The following is a 21,531-nucleotide window of genomic DNA, read 5'->3' on the forward strand; positions in this document are numbered from 1 at the left end:
TATTACTAGTCAAACAAGGAAACATTTCAGCATAGCAATGCAGCCGTATGCACCTTTGTACAAAATTTATAGCTGCAAGTGTTTGTATTGAAGTCAATCCAAGCAAATAACTAGTGTTTGTATTTACAGTCCAAAGGCAAATTAATCTAATTGAATTAGGCAGTAAAAAAGATGATCACAACAGCTTTAGCCCTCATCTCTTCATTCAGTGAACCCCAAGGTTGATGTTGATGTTGATTAGATCAAAGCAAGAAACAGCCCAATGGATGAAGAATGAATTGCAGCACCACCTGACCTGAGTGATAATCACTTAGAGAACTTCTCAAGACATATTCTGGCATTGCAATATTTTTGGTAGCTGATTAACAAAGTGTTGATGCTGAATAGAATCATATCAGCCAGCCCAAGGAGTTTTGAAACAAAAAATTGAGAAAGAAGCTAGACACTCAAAGAGAGAGCAAACTTAATTTCCAATGGGCAATAAGTAACAAAGTGAAATGACTTCAAACTTACTTGTTAGGAATTGCAAAAATGATTTGTAAGTAAGCCAACAAAGTGTTAGCGCACCAATGCAGATGCTCTTTTTTCCTCCCACACTGTGGAACCTAATGATGCTTTCAGATGTTGCAAATAACTTTTGAGACTATAACAAACACAAAGCAAATGCACTTGCACAAAAAATAGACACAGGGAGGAACGCTACTTTCAAGCACATTATTGTATCAGAATTCGTGTTTACTTTCAGCTGTTTTGAGAAGGCAAAACGCATCCAGTAGCACATAAGACTAGGGGGTTGTGTGGCATTTTGGAGACAAGAAGGGCGTTATTGAGGTCCAGATAGGTGCTCAATAACAATGAGAACACAGGACAAACTCAAAGATAACAAGAGGAGTAATTTGACCAATCATCTATCAAAGGATTATACAACCACTTTGAGCGTCATTTCCACATACTCACTGGCTTATTTGGTAGATCCACTGGCTCCGTCAAAATTCATATCAAATCATTATATATGATTAAATTTATAAAAAAAATACATTTGGTAAAGTTTTAGACTTATTGGTAAAAGGATGTCGAGATATCATACTCGAAACATAAAAGTAATCATTCAAAACAGTGAATTGTTGAACCAGGTTATGTAATTTTAAATTATACCGTCTCATATAATCTAATGGACACAGTCTTATATATATATATATATATATATATTTAAATTTGGTATAAATCTAGTGTTTGAATTTTAAGATATGTAATTATTGATTAAGTGTTTTGAGCTCATTATATATATATATATATATTCAATAACAACAAAAATAATTAAAATTGTTCAACCATCATTATTATTATATCATTGTCTTTAGATTAATTCATAGGAATTACTAAATTTTGATATAAGTTTATAAGTAATAAAATAGATTGCATCATGCGCACTATGTAGCTTGATATAAATAAAAACAAAGAAACAGAAAAATCATAAGTGAATTAAATGTCAATTAAAAAAGGTATAAGACAATACAAATATATATTAGTATATAACATAAAATTTATGTGTCAAATTAAATAATTATATTACAAAAAATATTATAATTTACTTAGTTGTTGATTAAATTTATTTTTAAATAAAAATTAAATGTATAAATAAAAATACCATAAATTATTATTATCAAAAATAAAATGTATAATATTGATTAATAATTATAACATATGATCCACTTTAAGTATAAAATTGATAAAGTATTGAATATAAAATTAAATTTATAATATTTTAAAAATAAATAATATATATATAAAGAAGGCTTGAGGGATGAACAAAGAAAAATAAGCTCGAGCTCAAAATCAAACCGGCATAACTCGCCTATCACACCTACGTGCAACGCACAGGTTAACAACTAGTAATGATTGTAATTAAAACTAATATCTATGTAGTTTATCACAAGCTCCCACCACCAAATAGAAAAGAAAAAAACAGTAAAAAAGCAAAGGCACGAAGTTCAGAAGAAATAAGAGTTTCATTTAGCATAAGCGGCATCGCATTACAGTGATCAGGAAAAGCATCAAAAGGGAGTGCAGTAAACTAGGCATTGCCCCTCAAAACATAGCCTAAAACCAGTTGCCATCCACATTACGTCGAGGTAGCTGATTCAACTACTCATCAGCAAGCAAAAAGAACAGCAGCTTTTTGTGTTGCTGTAATCAGTTACTACCGCATTTCTTTAGTCATTCGAATAGCAAGCCAGTAAACTATGCTGTACCAATCTTGCTACTCTGAGACTATCCATGAAGTAAACATGTGAAGAGGGTTTACTCCCAGCCGGTGGCAACAGTACTACCATCATATACATGGTTGTATGGGCCCAGATCAAATGAACTGGCAGTGGGGGCAGAAATATCTGGAGCATAAGGTAAACTGTACGCGAAGGGGTCAGATGTGGAAGTGTAACGATCGTTGTATGCAGAAATACTGGAGGAAGAAGTGACAACATATGGTGATAAAGCCTTATCCACATGTTGGGTCCAGTAGTCGTCGCTATTCTTGCAGTCTACTCCACTTCTATAGTCATAGCCACCAAATTTACTGCACCCATGGCCTGATGATCGGCCACTACCACCACCGGTGTAAGCAGCCTTGGCATATTTGTTAAGCCACTCGGGTATTTCTTGATTCGTTTCCTGCATCAATTCAACCAGTGGTTTTGCAAGAGGTGCATTCTTCTCGCTGAAAAATGCTGTTGCCAACCCTGACTTGCCAGCACGGCCGGTCCGTCCAATCCTGTGAACATAGTCATCTACAGCTCTTGGTAAGTCAAAATTTATCACATGTGCAACATGAGGAATGTCCAGTCCCCGTGCAGCTACGTCCGTTGCAACCAGAATTGGAGTGCAACCACTTCTGAATAATCTCAGTGCTCTCTCTCTCTCCTTCATGCATTAAAAGACAATATAAACAAAGTAAAAGAAATTAAAGTTCTGAACGAATTCTACACCTCTCAGACATTCTGGAAGTTTAGGATGTTTTATGGAATAAAGATGAGATAGGCTAACCATTTGTATTTTGTCACCATGAATGGCTGTAGAGGGGAAACCTTTCCTGGACAACCAGCGTTCCAATGCATCTGCTGCTCTCTTTGTCTCCACAAACACCAGTGTCAACGAATCCTGCAAGAGAATAATATCAACTTTACACGACCAACCAAATAAGTACAAGGTAGAAATATCTGCAACAAATAAAATACTGAAGTTAAACAGTAATGCCACCAAACATACCTTAGAAGGGCTGTTATCCGTCATCCCGGAACGAAGAAGATTCATCAAACGGTATCGTTTGTCGACATCACAGACAAATTCAACTCTTTGAACAATGAGATCCGTGCTTGAGCCAACCTTTCCAGCAGCCAGAAATATGTAGTTCGATAGAAAGTCTGATGCCAGCTTCTGCCAGAACCAGAATGTGTGAAAAAGACATTAAAATTGCAAAAGAGTTTTTTCGTATTTCAGAAGACAACTAAGCAGCTTCATGTCTTCTTTATGAATATCTAGATTGTGTGGTTTCTGTTTTCAGATGCAGACAAGAAAAGAATATGTACATTAACATTCATACAGGATTCAGATGTTTCACAGGGAATTTGAAACAAAAATTACCAAAATCAGCCGTCAAGGGATCAGATAAATGACCTGTATTTCAGCTGGAAATGTTGCACTGAAGAGCATTGTCTGCCTAGCACCCGGTTGAGGCATCTCCATTTGCTGAACAATCTTTCGGACTTGGCGTTCAAAGCCCATGTCCAACATCCTGTCCGCCTCATCCAGTGCCAAATACTTTACGTTCCTAAGGGAAATTTTGCCTCTCTCTATGAAGTCCACCAACCGGCCTGGAGTAGCAACCAATATGTCCACACCCTTTTCCAGATTTCTCAACTATAGCAGAACCAGATGCATTATTATGTTCAGTAGAGACAGGTTTACCCAATGTATGAATAAGGGGTCAATACCCAACATCATGTACTAAAACAGCCTAAATTTTCTGTTGCACAAAAAAAAAACGAAGGAATGATTACGACATCCGTCCATGAATTTGGTCTAATTATACATAGACACCCCTTAGGTTTAAAAAATGACTCCAACGGCATCAAAAAAACCTTAATGCCCTTAATAAAACTACTCTTGTTCCCAGCATTATAAATTACAGAAACCTCCCCTAGGATTATTCAAGTTACAAGCACCTCCCTTAAGGCTTATCATATTACAATTGGCCACTTCAAAGTATTTACATTTTATACGAAACCTCTACTGTTTAATATTTTTTCAAATACAATAACATATTATTTTTAACCGATACATGCAATTCAATTATTAAATGTTAAAAATCTAAATGTTAAAGTAATTTCAAATATACTTATTAATTGTATGGTACGTGATCTTTTAAATTTTGTAGCATATGATGTAAATAATACAAGCATATGAACGTCTTTACGGAAGAGAAATCAAATAATGGTAATCTTCTGTCAGAGAAATTTCCATAGAGGTTGATCAAAAAATGAAACATTAAAAGAATGGAAGAAGATAACAATGCGCCAATGCAGTAGTAACATGCCAGATAGGATATGCCCATGTATCTAAATTACATTATGGATACTCTATCAAACTTTTGTGTCGCGTATTGGTGTACTAACACATGTTCTTTTTTAATTTAAAAAATATAATTAAATTATTTTATACTTTAAAAATTAGGCCACTTATTACTTCACGCCATAGAGCAACAAATAAAAGAGTAAAGAGGTGTTTGCAACTTCAACTTTTTTTTAAACTTTTAGAATTTGTGTTTTAAACATTCCCAACTTTTATTACACAATCAATTCGGACCAGAAAACCACAACTTATTACAATCACCCTTAAACCCCACGAAAAATCAGAACAGAATGTAGACAACACCAGAGATAAACAGTCAAATAACTTTCTCATGGGGACACAAAATACATCAGAGCATCTAATGAATAGACTGGATTAAACACAAAATTTCATCCTTAGACAACCAAAAGAAGAACACTTCAAACAAATACAACGCTAAGATATATTGAATTACATACTTTCACAGGATTCACAGTATGTTTTATAACTTGCAGTAAAGCAATGAAACGTCAGAGTTGCTTACAAAAGCTTAAAGAAGAAAAAACGAAAATGGAATAGCAAGCTCCAAACCTGAAGGACAGTAGAGGCCCCACCATAAGCAACCACGACTTTGACTCCTGTTTGGTAAGAAAATTTCTTTGCCACCTCGTGAATCTGGTAAGAAGTCAGCATAAAAACCATCAAGACTAACAGAAAATCCAAAAGTTTGAAGATCTAAGATGCAAGAACCTTGAGAAAGAAAGAAGAAATGAGAACTATGAAAATCCATCGTGAACAACTCGAAAAAAGATAGAAGGACGAGGAGATATCATCGGAAAAACAATGATTATGAAACGGAGAGGAACAATATGAAATCCAGGACAAAGAAGACTGAGGAAATACTAATAGTTCGAACAGAGAAAATGAGAGAAAAAGGACCAGAGGACCTGACAAGACAGCTCTCTGGTTGGAGCCAGTATCAGAGCCACAGGGCAGGCAATGCCGCTTGCAGCACTATGGTTGACAATCCTTTTCCTTCTCTGCATATCCATCACGCCATTGATGATGGGAAAGCAGAAGGCCGCCGTTTTCCCGGACCCCGTTTGCGCGCATGCCATCAAGTCCCTCCCCGCCATGGCCACGGGAATGGCGTAGCTCTGTATAGGGGTGGGCTTCACGTACTTGCACCTCCTTATGTTATCAGTCAAGGCGTTTGTAGAGAAACCCATCTCCTCAAATGACGTCACATGAGAGGGAATGTCGAACCCAGTCGCCTGCACGGGGACGTCTTCGTAGGCGGCCGCGACATTGTTCGTCTTATGAGATTCTTGATACTCCCTTTCTTCTCCATGTGGGATGACACCCAGCAGCCCGTCGGTTTCCTTCGAGATGCGAGGAACAAAGGAGGATCTGTTGGGAAGAGTTTGAAGGGTCGTGCGGCTTCTGGAATCAGTGAACCAGGGACACGACATGGTGGAGAGAGAGAGAGAGAGAGAGGAAAGGAAACAGGTCTTGTTTAAAGTGGTTTAGCGAGTAGCAGGAAAGCAGAACAAGAGGGGTGTGAAATTCTTACAGATGTGCATGTGAGCATATGGATTTGCAAGATTGGTAATATTTTCTAGTTTGAGTTTGTTTTGGTGCCATTAATTAACAGAGAGAGAGAGAGAGAGAATTGGAATTTGGGAGGGAATTTGATTGATAGTAAAGAAGAAAGAGGAGATGGGTATATGAGGAAAAGGGAAGGAGAGTAATTGTGAAAAGAAGTTTTTACTTTTTATCTTTCGTGGTTATGATGAGAAGAAGATGGAAGGCCAAAGGTCTGCTCATCGCTGCTCTTCCTGCCATGCTTCCATCATCCTTTGCCTCCTTTGCTTTTCAAACTCCATTAATCTTTCCCAAATTACATCCAACTTTCTTCTAATTTCATATGCCCATAAATATATCTCATTATTTGAATAATTATTGATTGGGATAATTATACATTATTTGAAAAATTACATTTAATACTTTTAAGATTTGCTTCCGTCTAACAATAAATTTCTCCATTAGTTGAATTTTACTGATATTAACAAAAGAATGGAAAAAAATTCTATATGTACCCTCAATTGACTTATTATTGACTTATATACGTCAAATAAGTCTTTTTATAACTAAATTACTCTCATACGCCAACACACAATAATGCATTTGAGGAGGTATATCTTCACTGTTATAAGGGTAGTTTAGTTCAAAAAAATTGTTTGACCTGCAATAAGTAAGTTAGTTTAGCGTAAATATCAATTTTCATTTAGATTTTTTGTTGATATCAACAAATTCAGTTAATTTTGACTAACGAAATGACTTATTTGTTAGATGGAAGCAAACCTCAAGAGTGTTAAATGTAATTTCTAAAACCGCATATGGTCTATATATAATTATTCCAAACATCAAAGAAGGAAGGTCTAATTATCCCTTATTGATAATTATAGTCGTCCAATAATTGATTTAAATCGTTAATTTATGTTGGGGTTTTATTAAAATTTGGATGTTGAATTGTAGATTTTAAAAAGTTAGAACTTAGAACTTCAACATGCGATCACAGAGTGCACCCAAAAGATAATGAGAGAAATGAAGAACTCTTTTACTGTTTCCAAAAATGGCTCAAATAAATAAAAGAGCCCAAAAGGATATTTATTCTGTTGCCTTAATTAGACCACCATGATTTGTGCCATATTTGAATCTTCTATTTCATTTGCTAGATATACGCACTATTTATAAAGATTATATTATTTATTTCATTTTTAAAAAAATATACACATAACATATATATATATATATATATATTAAATGGTAGTCCTAACCTATTCGTAGGTGATATACACAATTGTCGATATTTAGTCCAATCAAACGTGATTTTGTGGACCATGTTGTCATTCCTCCAACCGGTATTTTAACCTGAAAAGTAGTCCAAGTGCAATATGCTAAAAGATGTTTTTAGGCTGAACCTATTTGAGTTGTTTTTAGAGTGCAATGTGTACAGTATTGGTAATTATACAAACATTGTATTAAAGCTATGCAAGGAAAATAGTATTTTTGGTTACATATATTAGAATCATTTTAATTTTAGTTTTATTTATTATGGGATTAGTATTTTTAGTTCCGTATGTTATAAAAATTATTTATTACCTTTGATCCCTATCTAAATTTCAATTTACAGTTTAACAACGTAGGTCTTGTGCAAGTTAAGTACTTCTGGATGGAGAGAGAATTGATGCATTTTCCATCTTGGGATCATTTTGAAGGGAAATATAACTACGGACATTTGGACATATTACTGTAAGTTGAAGGAATCATGTGTTCCATTAAATGAATCAAGTAGGTCAAATGAAACATTCATATGTTACTGTGATAAGAAGGGTCAATTTTTTCTACAATCAAAATAATACCAACCACGTGTTGGGTAGGTGGCTTACACCGTTAAATTGTAAACAGAAAAGTAGATGGGGACCAAAAGTGTTAATATTTGTATGTTACGAGACTAAAAATGATAATCACGTAATGAATGAAACCTAAAACAGACCTGACTTATAAGATTAAAAGTGATATTTCCCCGAGTATATGACTAATAAGTTTGATTAATAAAACTTTAGTATGCATGAACGAATTTAGGTGGAAATGGAATGAACTTATGAATGGAGTAAGAGTAGAATATGAATTATTTTAGTATATTGTTCCCATATTTAATAAAATAGAGGAATACGAAAATGAATTTAATCAAAAATATTTTAATGAGTTGTTTATATATGTGGTGAATAATAATGAAATTTAAAGGGAAAAATATACACAGACAAGTTCGTTACATAAAAAATATTTTTTGAAATATTAAAAATCATAAATGTATAATATTTATATATTATTGAAAATTGGTGAATGATAATTAAAAAAATAAAATTAATTAATATTTTAACATTGATAAAATTAAATCGTGACAAGTGATTGATTACGATGTTGCATAACAAACTCGTGACATATGAATGATAGTTAATAGCGCCCAATTCTCATAAAATCATGTGAAACAACACGTCCATTTGTGTGAAATGATATTTTCCTTTAGGTGAAATTATGTGTTCATTGGAATGAAAAGTCATAATCTTTTAATCATATATTTTCTGATTGGACATGTCCATTCAACAATACATTTCCAATTAAATCACCTAGATACCAGGGATATGATACGATGTAGAAACATTTTCAATGGATATTCCCACAAGTTAAGTACACCAACTATACGGGTATATAATGTTATTCATAATATACTTGATCTCTTTTTACGATATAAATATTTGAATTGTATATCTCACGGAAGACTGCTCGTTAATTTACACTATAAACAGCTCCCCTCTCCAGCCTGACGTTACTATCAATACTCAGAGCCGCATTATCGGGGTACTCTCGAGGTTTGGGGCTCAGCTCAAGCCCCACACGTGTTTGCGACGGAGCATTGTGATGCATATTTTGGCACAACAGTAGTGAGTGCATAGTTCTCAGAGAGGCGATCGAGATCCCCCCATTGTCATTTCGGATTCCCATCCCCCTTCCGTATAGTTACATATCCATGTTGGTAATTGAGATGCAACAGGACGTGTGGCGTATGTGGTGGATGGTGCGCCGATGAAGCAGAACATGCCATCAGCACCTTGCCGAAGCCTATACATGGGCTTGGCTGTCGTCGATATTGGAATATAGATCGATTTCATCAATCATTTTGAGGGTACAATCAGACAATGAACGCTACAATACCATTAAAGGGAATAGTACCACTCGATCACGCCACCCACTTGAACCACGACAAGGCCACCGTGATGGTTTTTAGGCATATACTTGAATGCATATGTTACAAACTCACAAAACCAAGGGATGATGAGGACATGAGTTTGTGATGATTAAATGTTTGTCAATATGCGTTTGAGCTAAGCTTATATTTGTAAATAACTTATTTTTGATTGATAGTAATTTACCGTCCATCTTAGATGTATCCATTCTTTTTATGCATATTATTTTTGTATTTAAAATATGTTATTATTTTAACCATTTAACCAAATTTACTCCAAATGCTCACATGGAATAATTTAGAATTTAGACAAAACTTTTCAATATAAAAGTATTTAAATAAATTTGTTAAATATATTATTGAAATAGTTTGAATTGAGCGTCCATAAAAAATCTTATCTGGTTACCAATGTGCATAAAAATATTTATTAAATATATACTTATTCTTTATGAAATAAAAAAAATAAAACCAAACATACAACAATTATTTTATGCTATCTTAAATTATTTTAAAAAATAAATTTTAATATACATACTATTTCTAACATATATATATATTTATTTTGTCTCTATTTCGACAAAACAAAACAAACACTTCAAAAATAAAAGCAAATACAGTATATTGTAAATGGTTATTATATCCATATCAGTGAGATTCGTTGGGCCTAAACATAACCAATCAAACAAGACACCCTCTGTTCGCTCCTTTGACTACGTAGATTTCTACTCTTGCGTTCCAAATTTTGGGTTCTGACAGTCCTTTCCTTTCCTTTTTTTTCTTTCTTTTTTTTCGTTTTTTTGAATCAAAATTAAATATGCCTTTTGCTTCATTCTTGGTCTTTTCTTGAGCAGACTCTTGTGCTTGGTAGGTTGTTTCGAATGGGCCCGATTTTCCACTGAAGGTGTTGAGTAATGGTGTGAAAGAGAGAATATATGAGAAGTGAAACGAGAATTGAGAGGAAGAGCTGTCTCCATCTGACTTGATATCTCTCTCCATTGCTTTTTCATTTTTGCCCATTTCTTGCTGGCTCGCATTTTGGGGGCTTAGGGTTTCCTTTTCGAGGATTAGACACTTTGTGGGGTTTGCATTTTCTATTTACTATTCATTCTGCGAAGTTTCTGTATCTGGGTTTTTGATTTTTTACATAGCTTTGCTCGGTGGATCAGTTTATTCTTTCAGTTGATGTTTCGATTTGGGTGGGCTCACTGCATACCTCTCCGATATAAATTGATGTAAGAATTTATGTTTTATTGTTGCTTTTCTGTGAAATTATGTGTGTTAGATTGCTAGATGGTGGATTTCAAACTTCGACTTATTCTTTGCTCTTTGTCAATTCTGGTAGCATGTAATGTGGCAGCACGTAATGTAGCGTGCAGGGTGAAGGTTTGAAGATGAGAGTATATTACCCCAATTGAGCTTTGAAGCTGCGCATGCTGTTAATTTGGAGGAATTTGGTATTGGCAAGTGGTTACATACTCAAATGGATAGAGTGATTCAGCCTCCCTTGGTAAATATGTGGATGTTTTCACTACTGCTATTTTACTAAATTTGGTGTGGATTTCTGTGTTTTACTGTCCTTCAGCCTCCTTCGGTTCGTTCTAGGTTTCTTTTACAAATTCTTGTGTTTTGCTGTATCTATAAGTTTTATGGTTTAATTCTTACTCCAAAGCACTGCAAATTCTGAATTATATTGAGCATCCACTAAATAGAAACCATTTCAGTTCTATTAGCAGGTTATAGCTCTTATTAAGCTGCTAATTTATCTCAAGATTTAACAATGTAAGCTTTACTGTATGGTAAATACGAATTGATTACATCACTGTCCCCTGTTACTATGGATGATTGAACATTTTCCATTACTAAGGTTCTAGAGTTGCTGGGTGACAGGGGGTGAGGGGCGTCTTAACTGTATTGTTTTCTAATGCAAAAAGAAAGAGGTTTCTGTTATCTTCACCAATATGGTTTTTATAAATGAGTTGGTTCCTTAGCAATTAACAGAAAATGTGAAGGTGGTATCTATGAAAACCTAAGTAATGATCAAGCAATAATAAGATTTGAGAAAGACAAAACATGCACTTTTTGAGCTGTACATTAATTTTAGAATGTGAATATTTTAAGATAAGACATCGAGCACGAGAGGAAATATCATTGAATTCATTATTATGAAACAAAATCTAAGTTCAATGTGAAAGTAATATATTTTATCATGTTAAAACTATTACCAAAATAAAAACTTAAGATAACAGTAATAATAGTAATAATACTAATCTACATCTTTATCCTTAAAAATAATAACATCACAGGGATAATTTTGTCTAACAAAAAATTCAAAAATAATACTGATGCGTTTATAATAGAATAGATACAATGCCAAACTTTATACGACAAACATTTCCAGACTGATCTGTTCCGTACTTTTAAGAAAATGGCATGGAGCTTAGTCTTTAATGAGTTGCTTTTCTTTACTTTATTAGGCTAAACCCTCTATCTAGAGAGTGTAGCATCCAAAATGGTTTTTTAGAGTTGAAACAAAGCAGGAAGAAGGTGTGTTTTATAGGAATGTGAAACCCAGAAGTGAGGCCTAGTCTAACAATTGAGCTACTGAAAAGAAAAGTAATCTGACATGAAATCTACAATTAATAAGTTCTGCACCAAATCTTATGCCAAGTCTTAGCAAAAGAACCCATTGATCCTACTCACTCTATAGTAAAAGCTAAGTATGATTTGTGGGCAGCTGGACCCCCTCTTGTGAAATAACAATTGTTTTGGTTACAGGTGGATACAACAGCATGTCTTTGTAGGGTTGATGCAGGCCTCAAAACTATTGCTGGGGCTAAAAAGTATGTACCAGGGACAAAGCTGTGTCTTCAGCCCGACATTAAACCTTCAATTCACCCCACCAGACAGAAGGCGCCACGTGACAGGAATAGGAGTCAGTCCCCTCTGCTACCTGGACTTCCAGATGATCTTGCAATCGCTTGCTTAATCCGTGTACCAAGAATTGAGCATTTCAAGCTCCGTCTTGTCTGCAAAAGATGGTATCGCCTTTTGGCTGGTAATTTCTTTTACTCGCTTAGGAAGAATCTTGGAATTGCAGAGGAGTGGATATACATCATGAAGAGAGACCGAGATGGAAAATTATCATGGCATGCGTTTGACCCAATGCATCAGGTTTGGCAACCTCTACCTCCTGTACCAAGAGAATACTGTGAAGCTCGTGATTTTGGATGTGCAGTTCTCAGTGGTTGTCATCTCTACTTGGTTGGCGGGAAAGATCCAGTTAAAGGCTCCATGAGAAGAGTTGTCTTCTACAGTGCTAGGACTAACAGATGGCACCGTGCTCCAGATATGCTCCGGAGACGACATTTTTTTGGTTGTTGTGTCATAAACAACTGCTTGTATGTGGCTGGTGGGGAGAACGAGGGGACTCATCGGTCATTGAAATCAGCTGAAGTTTATGATCCCAACAAAAATAGATGGTCCTTCATTTCTGATATGAGCACTGCAATGGTACCTTTCATAGGGGTTGTTTATGGAGGAAAGTGGTTCTTAAAGGGGCTAGGTTCTCAGAGGCAGGTTGTTTGCGAGGTGTATCAACCTGAAACTGATAGCTGGAGCCCTGTTTATGATGGAATGGTTGCAGGTTGGAGGCATCCATGCACTACAATTAATGGGCATCTCTATGCTTTAGATTGTAAAGATGGCTGCAAACTTAGAATATATGACGAAACAAGTGGTTCTTGGAGCAAACGTATTGATAGTAAAATGCACTTGGGCAACTCGAAGGCTTTAGAGGCAGCAGCAATCCTTCCTCTTAATGGAAAATTGTGCATTATAAGAAATAACATGAGTATATCTCTCGTCCATGTCTCAAAATCCGACCATGGATCCACTGCTACTACTGATCATTTAGGGGAAACTATACCTGGGAAAGGACACTTGAAAACTTTAGTCACAAGTTTTTTGTCAAACCTTGCAGGTAGAAATCGCCACAAAAACCGCATAGTTCAATGTCAGGTTCTTCAAGCTTGAGGAGGGGTTGTAGTTCTGGTCTTTGCTTTTCAAGATACAGGTAATATAAGTAGTTCACATGTTTGTTATTAAATGATTGTACCCATTGCCCTTTCCTGGCCGTCGTATGTACTCACAGGCATTAGATAGGTAACAAGTGTTTGTTTTTTCCTCCTTAGATACTAGACATGTTTTATGCCAGACATTGTTCATGCCCCTTAATGAAGAGCACAGGCAATTGTTGCGCGATCCCCATGTTTTCACTGATCAAGTTTCTCTTGGGAGATTAAACCTTTGTGATCCTCTAATTATAAGAAGTGCTACTTGTATTTTTCCCTATGTTTTATTATCATTACAGTAATATCTTCTGCAAATGTTCCAAATATAGAAAGTACTTTTCTACATGAACAGTATTAGGGATTTTCTTTTCTTTTTTGTTTGTCCTCCAAATATGCCATTTAGTCATATTTGGTCATCTTGGAACACATCAATTAATCTAATGTGGTTCCTGCCGTTGGACTACCGTTGTACACCAACAGTGGGAATTGGCACAAACAATAGCTATTTTCTTCCTTTCTTCACACGAATGGCCAGAAATATCGATATAGGCTTTTCTAATAAAACTTGCGTTTTCTAAAGGTATGATGTTCCCGTATATATTGTGAGCACCTTTTGAGATTTCTTAGACAAATAAGAACTCGAAAAAGGAGTTTCTAGACATGTATAAAGTATTGGGTAATTTTTCAAGAAATTCTTTATAAGGATAGGTCCCAAATTTTAACAAACACAAATCCAATTTGTTGCCATCCGCAATCATTCTCAAACTGTTGGCAAAGAAAAAGTAAGTTGGATGATGAAATTGATGCATTGACGTGAAACACAAAAAAGTGAAAGCTAAATGGTTGGTATACATCATTGTCATTTGCATCTTGATCACACAGTGATTGCTCTCAAATATAACTTTAAACCTTTTTTAATCAACAAATTTTTTGACTGATGTTAGGTACAAAAACACATCTTTGATAAACTTTGTACCTGAAATACTTTCAATTGCCATTGTGCCTTTTTCTTTGACTGCGATGTACTCTCCGTTGCCAATCTTCACTTTGGAAACTATAAAGTATCTAATTCCCTGAAGAGATCACAATCAGATGTCATATGATTAGTGCAACCACTGTCAATCAACCACTTCTCACTTGAATTTGAGATTTCAAAGCAAGTGGCTACAAAAAGCTCCCCCTCCTCTTCATTAGCAATTTGAGCAGCATTTCTTTTATTGTACATCCTCTTGCATGACTGTCTGCTGCTGCTTATTACTTCTGCAAATTCTTTGATGATGCCCCATTTTCAAGCATTTTTCACATTGTTGGTCTGGATTTCTCCAAAACTTCAAAGGTGGATGATTTTCTCTTCCACAATATTTATAAGAAGAGAAATTTGATTTTGTTTCAATATACGTATTTTGAGAGAATCAAAACCTGAACTTCCCTTTTTAGAACTTTCAAATTTCTTGCCCTTTCCCCCCATAACTCGAGCTTGCCTCTGCAGCTAATGCACCTTCAACAAATCTTACAGACCTCATGAGTCTTCTCTATTCTTGTGCCTGTAGAGCATTCATCAATGCTGCCAAACTAATTTTTGACAAATCTTTAGAGTTTTCTAATGAAGAAATGTAGCTTCAAACCTTTCAGGAATGGTAACAAGGATTTTTTCAACTAACCTAGAATAAGGAAATGCAGATCCAAGTAATCTTACTTTGTTTGCTATTTTGAGCAGTTTGTCAAAATATCTCTTCACTATGACATTTTCATCTTTTGGAGCTCAAACTCCCTAATCAGATTTAGGATTTTCATTCCTTGATCCTTTCATCTCCTTCATATTCCTTTTCAGGAAATTCCAAATTTCAAAGGCTAATTTCATAGTCATGATTCTGCGAAAGATCTCAGAAGAGACAACAACAAATAACGAAGTCCTCGCCTTTGATTTCCTCTCCTTGTGATTCTTGATTTGCGCCATTATTGGATTTGCAGGTAATGGAGGAACTTCATAGTCCTCTTCCACAGTTTCTCAAAGATCCTTTGCCTCCAGATGAGCCTCCATCCTTGTTGCCCAAACATGATAACCGTCATCGTAAAAAACCAATGGTGCGAGTGCCGTGACTGATATTTCCGAATCAATTGATTGAGATGACAAATATAAAATTCCAGTCACAGGTCCCTTAAGAAAAGGGCTCCCATACCACTTTGTTGGAGTTTTTGAGAAAATGAAAGATTAAGAAGTAGATAAGAACATAAATTGCTGTGTGAAGTCCAACTTTTTATTGCACTCATGAAAACTTTAAATACAATTGAAACTCAAAACAGAAAAATGTAAAAACAACAACCATACATGAAATACGATTTCATGTTTAATAACTTCCTAAAAATCTGAAACTACTGCTGATTAGGTTATTTGAATCAGTCAGACAACTCTAACTAAGAAATTAAATTAATTTCAAATAAAAGAAATAGAAGAAGCTAAGAAATTCTAGCATGGAAAAAATCTACAGCAACTGAAGTACAACTTCAATAGAATTGTTCATGTATGCTGGAGTTACACAAGCTAGAACAATTACTACATCTTTGCCCACAGGAATTAAGTTCACAACTAAAGCAGGTAATGCTTTAGCTCATCCAGAATCTTGGTTGATAGTTTCAGATCATCCATAGACAAGCTTGTGCTCTTTTGTCTGATTATTACATTGATACCAACGTTTTGGTTATATCATGGTTCAAGGTATTGACCGATGATGTTCGATGATATCAACCAATCCAGATATCTGTGCAGATTCGATAAAAACGTTCGATACCCTATATTATAATAAATGATTTGGTATCGTTGATTATATTCAATGTTAACAATGATAGAGGAGTCAGTCTATATTTTGATAGTCCTTGGCTGCAAAAATAATAGAAAAGGTATTCCAACATACAATTGTGGAAGCAGAATCAATAAATATTCGCAATTGTTACTTATAAATCATACTTGGACTGTACTCATAAAATACCCGTTATGATCTTCTCTGTGTTATACCTAAAATAATTGAGTTCGATTTGGGCCTTACCCATCGTAAAATGAATGAAATAGTTTTACGTGTTGTTTTTATAATAATATTACGAGAACATATTACTAAATTAATTTATTAAATATATTTTATGAACTTATGATGATTAAAGAAATTAAAAGCTATTCAAAATTTTAATATATGAAAAGTGAACATCATTAGAATATAAATAATGATCTTGACTTTGTTCAATAATAGACCGTTTATTAATTAATTTACATTGGAATACAGATACAAACAAAAATTGTAGAACCGGTAGGATAAAAAACAAGTATGAAAATTATATTTTAACTTGGCAACAAAAACTTCTATTCATTTGAAAAATTGCATTCAACTTTCATTTGACAAAGGTTTTTACAATTCAAATTCAAACAAATTTTATCAGTTTTATATATTAGTCTAGCTTAACTAATTTAAATTTCTTATGTATTTTTTTGTTTTCTAAACTATCACACCACGTTCAAAATGATTTTATTTGAAACTTTTTTTGGAGCTATTACTACGAAAATAAAGATGAAAAATCATGGCAATTTTTTTTCAAATGTCAAACACACACACACAAAAAAGAAAACCTATGTACAAAAATTAAGAATTTTAGATGAGAAATAAATCGAGAGAATTAATTTATCAAAAGTTTTACAAATTCAATGTTAATGGATAAATTTACCTATTTAATACCCATACCCCTGTGAGTTTTAGGATCTGAACCCTCTATTCATATCAGAAATGCTTATTGCAATAGATATGAATTCACATTTGGATCTAACATAAAATTATTAGGTCTGAATTTGGGTATTAGTTATTAATATTATAATGAGTCGAAAATCTGGATATTGCCTCCATTAACAAGTCTATAACGCATGTTCAAATTATGAGCAGTATTGAAATGTTAAAATGCTTAACTCACTCAAGTTCGAGTACACATTCAGAAACAAACGGATACAATCCTTCACAATTAAAGAAATGCAATCCACTTTACTCTATGCCAAGAACTAATAATGAATTTTACGACGCTGTTTCTTTTCTGTACAGACAGTTGCTACATGAGTTTTCTGTATGTTCGAAACTATTTGCACTCAGTTATTCCATCCTAATTCTGGTTGAAGAGTTACTGATCTTACACGAGTTATATCCAATCAAATTCCATCCGACAACTGTGACATCTCTAATTCAAACCCAAAAATCTAGTTATTTGTATTTTCGATCATTTCCCTCAATAGAATAAAGTGAAAAGACAATACAATGCGGAGTCATAAACAGTTTTTGCCATCAAAGATTCATACTTGAGGTTTAAACATAGTCACCGCCCAAGGAGTGATAAATCAATCCATGCTTTGCATAGAATTATTGTATATTGTTCAAGTCCATTCTTTGAACTGCTTATGAACATAAAAATCAGGGGTCAGAATTTGTAAACCATGTCTTCGGTGTATCCAAGTTCCTTGAGTATGCCAGTCAGCTGCAAGAAGGCAACAAAGGAATAGGGAAGAAAATGAAAAGAACCAGAAGAGATTAAAAAAACAGCGAGTGGGAAAACAATTTTAGATGATTTGTATGGTTGAAATTTTGAAAATACGCACCTGTCCTTGCGACCGGTCCTTTGCCTTGTCGCCAGATATATGCTTCATTAATCCAGGGGGACCACAAACCTGGAAAAACAACAGAAGCTCATAAGAAGCATATTAAGATTTATCTAATTGCTCCTGGTGGAAGAGTGAAACAATCACATAGTCTAGTGTTTCAGCACGGGTTAGATCATGAGAAAAGAGATACTATCAGTTGAATCCATCTGAAAATTAGAAATTAAATCCACCATCCGTGCAGATGGATTTGCGGCCAAAATTTTGATAAATATATCTGAGATGATAATGGAAAAGAACTTACAAGGATAAGTGTATCATCGCTGGGGCTGGGCAAGCCTTTCACTACCATGTCCTTTGATATATAACCTTTACCTCCCAGCCAATCCTTTGTTGGATTATCAACAGTATAGAATATCTAAAAAGTGATAAAGATGTGAGATGATTTAAAATAGTATCACAAGGGATAAACGTTATGCTGGTTCATTTAGCACCTTTAAGTTAGGGTTGCTGGCAGCAAGCACGTCAAGCTTCTTTTTGAGAAGTATGTCATCAGGGGATACATTAGCATATAGCAGTGAGACCTACAAAGAGCCAAAGTTCATTATCTAAGTCCAAAGACTATATTGACTACTTGTTTCTTGTCAATTCAAAAAACCCCAAAGAATACATTTAGGCACCTGGGTATTATCATCAGGATTCTTAAGGATAGCATCTATTATCTGAAGCATTGGAGTAATTCCAGTTCCTCCTGCAATCTGAATACAGAATTCAGTACTTAAGCAAGTTAATAAACTTGAGCAAGGTTGAACCAATCTATCCTCAAGCAATATGACCACATTCGCTACTTAAAATAAAGGATTCGGATATGCTTTTTCTCTCTCTTTTTTTTCTCATGTTTAAGGTTTCTAGACCTAAGAAATAGAGGTTCCTGGAATAGTTTAAACAAACTCAATAGGATTCAATCGTGCTCCTTTTCTAAAGAATTCCCAGTATATAAAGTCAATTTTGTCAAGCTAAGAAAAAACAGCACAGGTGGACCACATAGTTGACATCACAACCTCATTAGGCTAATGGTGGAACAAGATATTGCTCGGGGTGTCGTTTTACAAGATTATCTTTGATGGAGTAATAGCTAATGAGCAGGCAAGGAATCCCTTTTTGGACATTCTAATTTTGTGGATTTGCTGCATCACACCTGCTTTCAATCTTCTTTGGCGAATAAATAGCATAAATATCTAATTCAATTTTCTCAAGATCACAAAAAGCAGCACCAGGTTATCCTACACCAGAGACCTTGCAAGATTGGAGTGCCTGACAAATTCATGACAGTGGTCAAAACGTCTAAAAACAGCCACTGTCAACCAGACACGAAACATGCGACTTTCTACAAGTCTTCGCATTATGGGGTGCAGTAGGTAGTAGGAATTTCTGAAAATGTTCTTTCACATTTGTATGATCAGGCATGCCATGAGTGGTTGACACACTAAGGGCAGTCAAACCTTTTCAATCCTACAAATTTATTCAATCTTTTATGAAGCATTCCGGAATTTACAGGCTAAAAGTCCCACGCCCATACTTTATTCCACACTTTTTCCTGATCTACGTTGTTATTTATATATGTACAAAAGCAACTCTTAATGATGGTCTTACCATGCCAATGTGTTTCTTCATATTTGGACTGTATCTGAGTTTTTCAATCGGCCTGGGTGAACAAAGCATATTATTAGGCTAATAGCTTACATAAGAGTTGATGCAAGGTTAATCCTGCATTACTCACCCTTTCACTTCTACAACATCTCCTGGTTTCAAGCTAGCAAAATGCTGACTCATTTTACCTTCTGGATACACCTGAAAATGTTCAAATAAGTCAAAGATTGTTCATAAGATAAAAGCTCAAGGTCTGACTAGAATGGCAGGCATATATATATGAGAGAAATAAATGATGAACGACTACCTTAATTAGCAAATCGAAGTATCCCTTGGCATTTGGATCTGATATAGGAGTGTAACTGCAGAATAATGAGTTTTATAAGAATTTCCCCACTACTGGTTGATGTCAGATCTCCAATAACTTGGAAATAAATGATGCATCCTATGAAATACTGATATCTAGCAAGTTTCTGAATGCAATAGGCTAAGTTTTATGTTCAATTTCAGAATTGTCTTAAGAATGTATAGGCTCTTGCTCAATTTCAAGTGTTGCTCGGACTCTGATTTTCCTATTCATAATTTTACAATAACAAGTGCTGCAGAAATATCTAAATCAAACTGATAGAATGTTAGATGTGAAATATATGCTACTTTCTTCCTTTCTTAATACCATAACATTCAGTGAGAATGAAACAGGAGATACACAATAGATTAACATTCGGGGAAACCAGAGAGGAGATACTTGACGAAAGATACCAACTTGGTATACCTAAGTTAAATGTGTAAAATAAACATGTATGGTATCACAAATTAAATGAAATGACTTACGGGCGAATCACATATTTCGTTTTGCCTTCAGCATTTTGTCCCATAGGAGCTCTACAAGAAAATCAATTTTGTCAATTACATGAAAATGAAAATTGTCTACCAGGTTACTATGTAGGAAGGGAATTCAAATCCTTACATACATAGAGAAGAATGCACAAAAGTCAACTTTCTGAGGAAGTACCTTGTAATAATGCAGGATGCAACATCCAGGCCTAACTTTGCACTGGGATCAAATGAAAACCTACCATATTTTAACAGAAAACTGGGTCAACTTCACCACCAATATCAGAGGACAATGAGCATAAGATTATCTAATTTTCAACAAAACTTCTGCAATCAAGCAATTCAAGCCCTTCAAATTAATCTATAACTGCATCTGCTCCAGAAAGTCTACTCTTCTGTGTGGGCATGGCAACCAAATCTACTCTTTACTTGCTCAAAAAGTTAAGAGGCACACTCATCCAACCTCATATGTTACAACTACAAACAAAATTATTTTGATAAAAGGACAAATTGAGGAATAACAAGTAAAGAAACCGACTGAGGAGTTATATGATAATAAACCAACCTAAATAACTGGGAATTGTGGCTGGCCTGCACCTTGTCTTGCAGCTTGAATTCAATCCATTTATCAGGATTTAGGGCTGAAAAGCAAGAAAAGGATTTAATTTACATTAAAGGAAAAATTGTTATTACAGGTCAACAATGAACGACATTCAGCAACACATATAAGCATACAAATTATTATCTTAGATAAACTGCAGGTGCAGCATGTCATCTTAAGTGGGATCAGAGGAAATTATCTTGATTAAATTCAATAAAATTGTGAAGATTAAAGATTAGGTAAATTATCTGGTTTGATTTCCAATATGTCCCATTGAACTATAAGCATCAACTTCTAGTAACAATGCAGTTAAGTAGGGTGTAGGGTTCACACTGAA

General features: G+C 34.8%; 3 protein-coding genes across 5 annotated transcripts in view; 1 reads left to right on the plus strand and 2 right to left on the minus strand.

The window, feature by feature from the left end:
* LOC105166463 (DEAD-box ATP-dependent RNA helicase 52C-like) lies at positions 1,892 to 6,447 on the minus strand. The gene is made up of 6 exons (XM_011085830.2): positions 5,553 to 6,447; positions 5,197 to 5,280; positions 3,673 to 3,915; positions 3,265 to 3,432; positions 3,043 to 3,156; positions 1,892 to 2,919 (listed from the first exon to the last, which is right to left on the minus strand). The coding sequence occupies exons 1-6, from the start codon at positions 6,075 to 6,077 to the stop codon at positions 2,302 to 2,304; spliced, it is 1,752 nt and encodes a 583-aa protein (XP_011084132.1). The 5' UTR covers positions 6,078 to 6,447; the 3' UTR covers positions 1,892 to 2,301.
* LOC105166464 (F-box/kelch-repeat protein At1g55270) lies at positions 10,095 to 13,772 on the plus strand. 2 transcript variants are annotated; one of them, XM_011085833.2, is made up of 4 exons: positions 10,095 to 10,647; positions 10,758 to 10,922; positions 12,191 to 13,487; positions 13,606 to 13,772. In XM_011085833.2, the coding sequence occupies exons 2-3, from the start codon at positions 10,896 to 10,898 to the stop codon at positions 13,445 to 13,447; spliced, it is 1,284 nt and encodes a 427-aa protein (XP_011084135.1). In that variant the 5' UTR covers positions 10,095 to 10,647; positions 10,758 to 10,895; the 3' UTR covers positions 13,448 to 13,487; positions 13,606 to 13,772. The 2 variants fall into 2 exon arrangements, with proteins under 2 accessions (XP_011084135.1, XP_011084134.1); XM_011085832.2 differs by having other exon boundaries at positions 10,096 to 10,647; positions 10,785 to 10,922; positions 12,191 to 13,772.
* Positions 17,671 to 21,531, minus strand: part of LOC105166466 (NADH-cytochrome b5 reductase-like protein) — a 9,307-nt gene continuing 5,446 nt past the window's right edge. For both annotated transcript variants that reach the window (XM_011085834.2, XM_011085835.2), the window contains 11 exons: positions 21,159 to 21,234; positions 20,772 to 20,831; positions 20,591 to 20,641; positions 20,067 to 20,121; positions 19,890 to 19,960; positions 19,763 to 19,814; positions 18,790 to 18,867; positions 18,604 to 18,693; positions 18,414 to 18,527; positions 18,110 to 18,178; positions 17,671 to 17,988 (listed from right to left, as the gene is read on the minus strand). In XM_011085834.2, the coding sequence (XP_011084136.1) occupies positions 17,932 to 17,988; positions 18,110 to 18,178; positions 18,414 to 18,527; positions 18,604 to 18,693; positions 18,790 to 18,867; positions 19,763 to 19,814; positions 19,890 to 19,960; positions 20,067 to 20,121; positions 20,591 to 20,641; positions 20,772 to 20,831; positions 21,159 to 21,234 (773 nt within the window). In that variant the 3' untranslated portion in view covers positions 17,671 to 17,931. The remainder of the gene's footprint in view (positions 17,989 to 18,109; positions 18,179 to 18,413; positions 18,528 to 18,603; positions 18,694 to 18,789; positions 18,868 to 19,762; positions 19,815 to 19,889; positions 19,961 to 20,066; positions 20,122 to 20,590; positions 20,642 to 20,771; positions 20,832 to 21,158; positions 21,235 to 21,531) is intronic.

This window comes from Sesamum indicum, linkage group LG7, assembly GCF_000512975.1.
Source record: "Sesamum indicum cultivar Zhongzhi No. 13 linkage group LG7, S_indicum_v1.0, whole genome shotgun sequence".
NCBI lineage: Eukaryota > Viridiplantae > Streptophyta > Magnoliopsida > Lamiales > Pedaliaceae > Sesamum > Sesamum indicum.

Coding starts and splice junctions, on each gene's coding strand:
- LOC105166463 (XM_011085830.2), bottom strand. CDS start 6,077: ATGTCGTGTCCCTGGTTCACTGATTCCAGAAGCCGCACGACCCTTCAA. Junction 5,281..5,552: donor CCAGAGAGCTGTCTTGTCAG/GTCCTCTGGTCC, acceptor ACTTCTTACCAG/ATTCACGAGGTGGCAAAGAA. Junction 3,157..3,264: donor CGGATAACAGCCCTTCTAAG/GTATGTTTGGTG, acceptor ATTCTCTTGCAG/GATTCGTTGACACTGGTGTT.
- LOC105166464 (XM_011085833.2), top strand. CDS start 10,896: ATGGATAGAGTGATTCAGCCTCCCTTG. Junction 10,923..12,190: donor GAGTGATTCAGCCTCCCTTG/GTAAATATGTGG, acceptor TTTTGGTTACAG/GTGGATACAACAGCATGTCT.